Here is a 4,213-nt window from a genome sequence, read left to right as displayed (position 1 = left end):
TCCCACGTCGTGCCGTCGCCGCCGCCACCCCCGCCGCCGCCGCCGCCGCCGCCGCCGCGCCGCCGCTGGCCGCGGTGCCGGGAAGGCGCTGGCGACGCCTTGAACAGCTCTACATCCGCCTGAGAATGCGGGGTCCCGTTCGCGGCGCATGTGTGCGTGAACCCCTTTGCCCCGCAAGGCTCGAGGCTTCGGGGCCAGGCCTGATCAGCTCGATGGCCAGTGTGCCTGGAAATGACGGCCGCAGGGTCCGACATGCGCCGTCCTTTCACCCCAGCCCTGCCTACCATACGCGGTGCTGCTGCCGCTCCCCCGCGCCCGCGGGTGCGGCATGAACGCGCGAGCCCGCACCTCCGCGTGCAGCCCTGGTAGCGCAGCGCACCTGCGAGCCAAGGTCGACGCCGCCCCTGCCGCCCAGCGCCACGCTGCCGCCGGGGCCCGCCGCCGGCCGCCGCATGACCTGGCCGGAGCGCGGGTCCACGCACATGGCGGGATCTGCGGACGAGGCGCAGAGAGGAACTGAACACAAAGGGGGTGAACTGCAACAGGGACCGGCTGCCGGGCAGCTGCTGCATTGCGCCGAGGAACTCCCCCGCCCTGCCAGGACAGCAGCAACAGCGGCGTGCAGCCCCTGACCAGCTGCGGAACCCCCAGCCAGCCAGCCAGCTTGCCTTCATGTGGCTCTCGGTGGGCCCCTCCCTCCCCCCCTCACCTGCGTCCACCTCCTCGTAGCTCCTGAACTCCATGCTCTCCACCTCCAGCACGCCGCGGCAGAAGTGCCACTCACCACCGGCCTCCTCAGGGGGCAGCTGGGCCGCGGCCTGGCGGGACAAGGGGTGGGTGCGTGGGTGCGTCATGCATGCGGATGTCACGCGCACCTGAGCTGGTGCATGAGTGCTATGCTTGGAGAACAGACATATAATGCAGGTGGAGTGGCGTGTCTTGTTCGCAAAGTGCAGCCGCCGCCCACCCGTTGACCCCACCCCGCTCCCCCCAACGCGCGCACCTCCTCGTAGCTGCGCGCCTTGACGACGCGCGCCTTGCGCTCAATGCAGCCCACGAGGTTGGTGTCGGTCTGCAGCCACTCCACCACCTCCCGCTCATGCATGCCCTCCTGCAGCGCGGGCGGCATGTTGTTGCGCCGCTCGTACCACTGGACCTGGGGGGGGGGGGGTTGTAGAAGATGGGCAGGAAGGGGAAGGGTTGCGACGGCGAAAGCTCGCAGGGCTCATGGCCTGCAGGGCCGCTGCAGCGACCCGCACGCCACCAGTCCACGTACAGGCTTCCTGGTCCCTGGTGCTAGCCTGTGATGCCGATTCAAGCTCATGCCTTGCCTCGGGCTTGACATGAGAGCTGCTGAATAGCCGCTGCACAGCATTGCCGCATGCCGCAAGGTTCATTTGCATGCCCATGCGAACACATCTGGCTTGCGACAACTGCAGTAGCCCTCTCAGAGGTCTGCTGTCGAGCCAATGTTGCAAGGTGGAGGAGTTCAGACAACCAGCCATCACAAGGCATCGCAGCTGCCGTCCTCGCCAATGCGTGTCGCCGCACCTCGACACACAGCCGGTCCCCGCCCTGCTGCTGCGTGTCCTCAAACGCCGCTGTGATGCGCGCCAGATAAAGCGGCGCGCCCTGGTCCTCTGGCGTGAGGTAGACGTGGTCTCCCACCGCGTAGGTGGTGGCGCAGAACTGGAACGACTGGTAGTAGAGCAGCAGGCCCCCCGCATCAGGGGACGGGTCACCCAGCCACGCAAACGTCAGGCTCGGCGCAGCGCCGGCGGCAGCAGGGGCCGCCGGCGCGTCCATTGCGATCACAGCTGGGCCTGCGGTGCGCGCAATTTGTTGCCACGTGCGAGAGGAAGTGCGGCAGTTTCGCGAGTCAGGGCTGCCGGCCGTTCCGCAACAGCGGCGCGGGCGAGCGGCCAGCTCACAACGGCGCTGATGGCCGGCATTTGCAAGGCCTGCACCCCGGCCAATGGATTGGCAGCGAACCTAGGGTATCAGATGACCCTCGTTCCCGCCACCGCGCGGCCCGTTGCCAGGAGAAATCAACTCACAGATCTAATCGACCGTGTAGATCAAGGTGCTGCTTTCACAGGGGCAGGTCCATGTCTATCTTTCAACAATCTTTGGTTTGTTGCCAAAGGACAGCGCATAGACTGTCAACAACTGCGACTGCAGATCTAGCAGATCTACTGAGCGTGCCTCTCTGAGGAGGTTCGCAGCACTGGGGTTAGGGCTGGCGGTGGCGTGGTAAGCTGACTACGGCGTTTTTCTGTCTCAAACGGACCGCTTGCTGAAACTTCATTTCGAGTGTTGCATGCAGCCACCGCATGTCCCAGGTGTTGAGCCCAGTGCACCATGAGCGCGGCGCAGCCATGAGCGCTGGGGTCCGCACCTGCTGCCTGGGGCCGAGCAGGGACAGGGCACATAGCAAATTTGAATTCGAACTCGTGATACTGGCCGTGTATTGCTTACAAGGACCAGGGCCTAAAGCCACGCGTTGACAACAGGAGCAGGCCGCTCATGCCACGAGGCCGTAGCAGTGCAGGGCAGGTTTTTGGTTGCGACTGCCTGCGATTGATGGCGCAAGGGGCCACTCCCTGCTGAATTTCTGGTCAAAAGCGGCGAGGGACCAAGGAAGTGCGAGACAGTGCACAGGTGCCTTCCGAAACGGACACTGAGGCGTCCAGACGTGATGAGCGGACTCCCGGGCCGTGCCCATCGCACACCGCTCCACACAGCACGCGCCGTGCGCACGCAATCGCTCGCTCACACCGAGCCCAACGTGTCAAAAGGTTGCTTTGCGGCACATGTGCAAGAGGAAGCCGCGCCACCACGCGCGCACCCCCGCCCATCCGCAGGCTCGCCGCCCCTGCCGCCCGCCCCGCCACCCCTGGTCACGTCACCCGGTACTCCGTCCCAGCCCCACAGCAGGTTACGTCACCCCACCAGCCGGCCGCAGCATCAGTCGTCATCCTCGTCAGACAGCACCAGGTCGTCGGTCTCCTCGTCCTCGTCCTCGTCATCGAAGAACTCCTCGTCGCGCGACCAGCGCCCGCGGCCCCGCCCGCGCCCGCGGCCGCGGGCGGTGCGCGCGACCTTGCGCTCCCCCAGCTCCAGCTCAGCGGACGCCGAGCGCCGCGGGCGGTTCTGGCCCTTGCCCTGGCTGCGCTGGAAGCGCATGCCGCACTGCAAGGCAGGCGAGCGTGGTGGGCAGCACAATCAGGGGTGAGTGGTGACGCGGGGCCAGGCACTGCATGGCATGCGGTGAGGTTGAAGGCCAAAAATCTGACCACGTCGAGCCCCTGCAACCTCCGGAGATGCTTTGCCCCCTCACCGCGTTGCAGAGTGTCCGCGGGCCTGCGTCGTTGCGGTTTGGGTGGGGGGACGTGCAGTAAGCCAGAGTCAGCCGTGAGCGCAGGGGACGCGATTGGGAAGCCGGCACTTTCTCCTCGCCGCGCTGGCACAACGAGCACACCGGCACAGGGAGCAGGGACAGATACAGTGATGGGCTCCGTGCAGCGAGTGGTGCTGTGGCGCTGCAGCAACTGCTGCTCTGCAGGCTGCAGCGGCGGATCCCCTGAGGCTGTGTACTCGGTCCCATAGTCCCGCCCAACCCACTCACCCGTGGGCCCCTCACGCCACTGCGGAGTGTTGGTGGCGCCGCACTCGTAGCACACCTCCCCGGGGATGCCCTGACCGCCGCTGCTCGAGAACTCACGGCGCTGCTGGCGCCCCCCCCGCCGCCCGCCGCCGCGGCCGCCCCCGCCGCGGCGTCCGCCCCTGCCGCGCTTGGGCGGCTCTGCTGCCGGTTGGAAGAGTTCGACATCCATCGGCTGTGGGAGGCAGTGAAGTGGATGGTGACGCGTGTACATGTGTGCGTGTGAGAGTGTGTGCGTGAAGGTGCACATGTGCCAGCAGTGACTGGTTGCATGCATGTGATTGCCTGCTGGGAAAGCGAGCGGCATCAAGGAGGTCGGGGAGACAGCGAGCAGCGTCGTAGAATGCTGCCACCAGTGACAGGCCAGCAAGCACGGTTGGCTGAGAAGGCCGTCACGCCAGCGGCGGCACCCGGCCCCGACCCCGCGCACCGGCAGCAGCCCGTTGCCTGCCGCGTACACGGCCTGGCCGCCCTGCTTGCCGGCCCTGCTGGCGACGGCGGCCATGGCCGTGGCATAGCTGACCACCATACCGCTGCGCTGGTCGTACG

At 66.9% G+C, this 4,213-nt stretch overlaps 2 protein-coding genes across 2 annotated transcripts; both read right to left on the bottom strand.

The window, feature by feature from the left end:
* Positions 1 to 204: 204 nt before the first annotated feature.
* MNEG_13627 (hypothetical protein) lies at positions 205 to 1,806 on the bottom strand (the record flags this gene model as incomplete). The annotated part of the gene is made up of 5 exons (XM_014037902.1): positions 205 to 225; positions 380 to 492; positions 710 to 818; positions 1,004 to 1,156; positions 1,552 to 1,806. 5 exons carry the CDS (start codon positions 1,804 to 1,806, stop codon positions 205 to 207), a joined length of 651 nt encoding a protein of 216 aa, XP_013893356.1.
* Positions 1,807 to 2,967: 1,161 nt separating this feature from the next.
* Positions 2,968 to 4,169, bottom strand: MNEG_13626 (hypothetical protein; the record flags this gene model as incomplete). Its single annotated transcript, XM_014037901.1, has 4 exons — positions 2,968 to 3,192; positions 3,341 to 3,363; positions 3,629 to 3,839; positions 4,095 to 4,169. The coding sequence occupies 4 exons, from the start codon at positions 4,167 to 4,169 to the stop codon at positions 2,968 to 2,970; spliced, it is 534 nt and encodes a 177-aa protein (XP_013893355.1).
* Between the last annotated feature and the right edge of the window lie 44 nt (positions 4,170 to 4,213).

This window comes from Monoraphidium neglectum (genome assembly GCF_000611645.1).
Source record: "Monoraphidium neglectum strain SAG 48.87 unplaced genomic scaffold scaffold03947, whole genome shotgun sequence".
Lineage (NCBI taxonomy): Eukaryota > Viridiplantae > Chlorophyta > Chlorophyceae > Sphaeropleales > Selenastraceae > Monoraphidium > Monoraphidium neglectum.
Note: the sequence above shows the minus strand (reverse complement) of the source record. Positions and strands in the feature narration are given on the sequence as shown.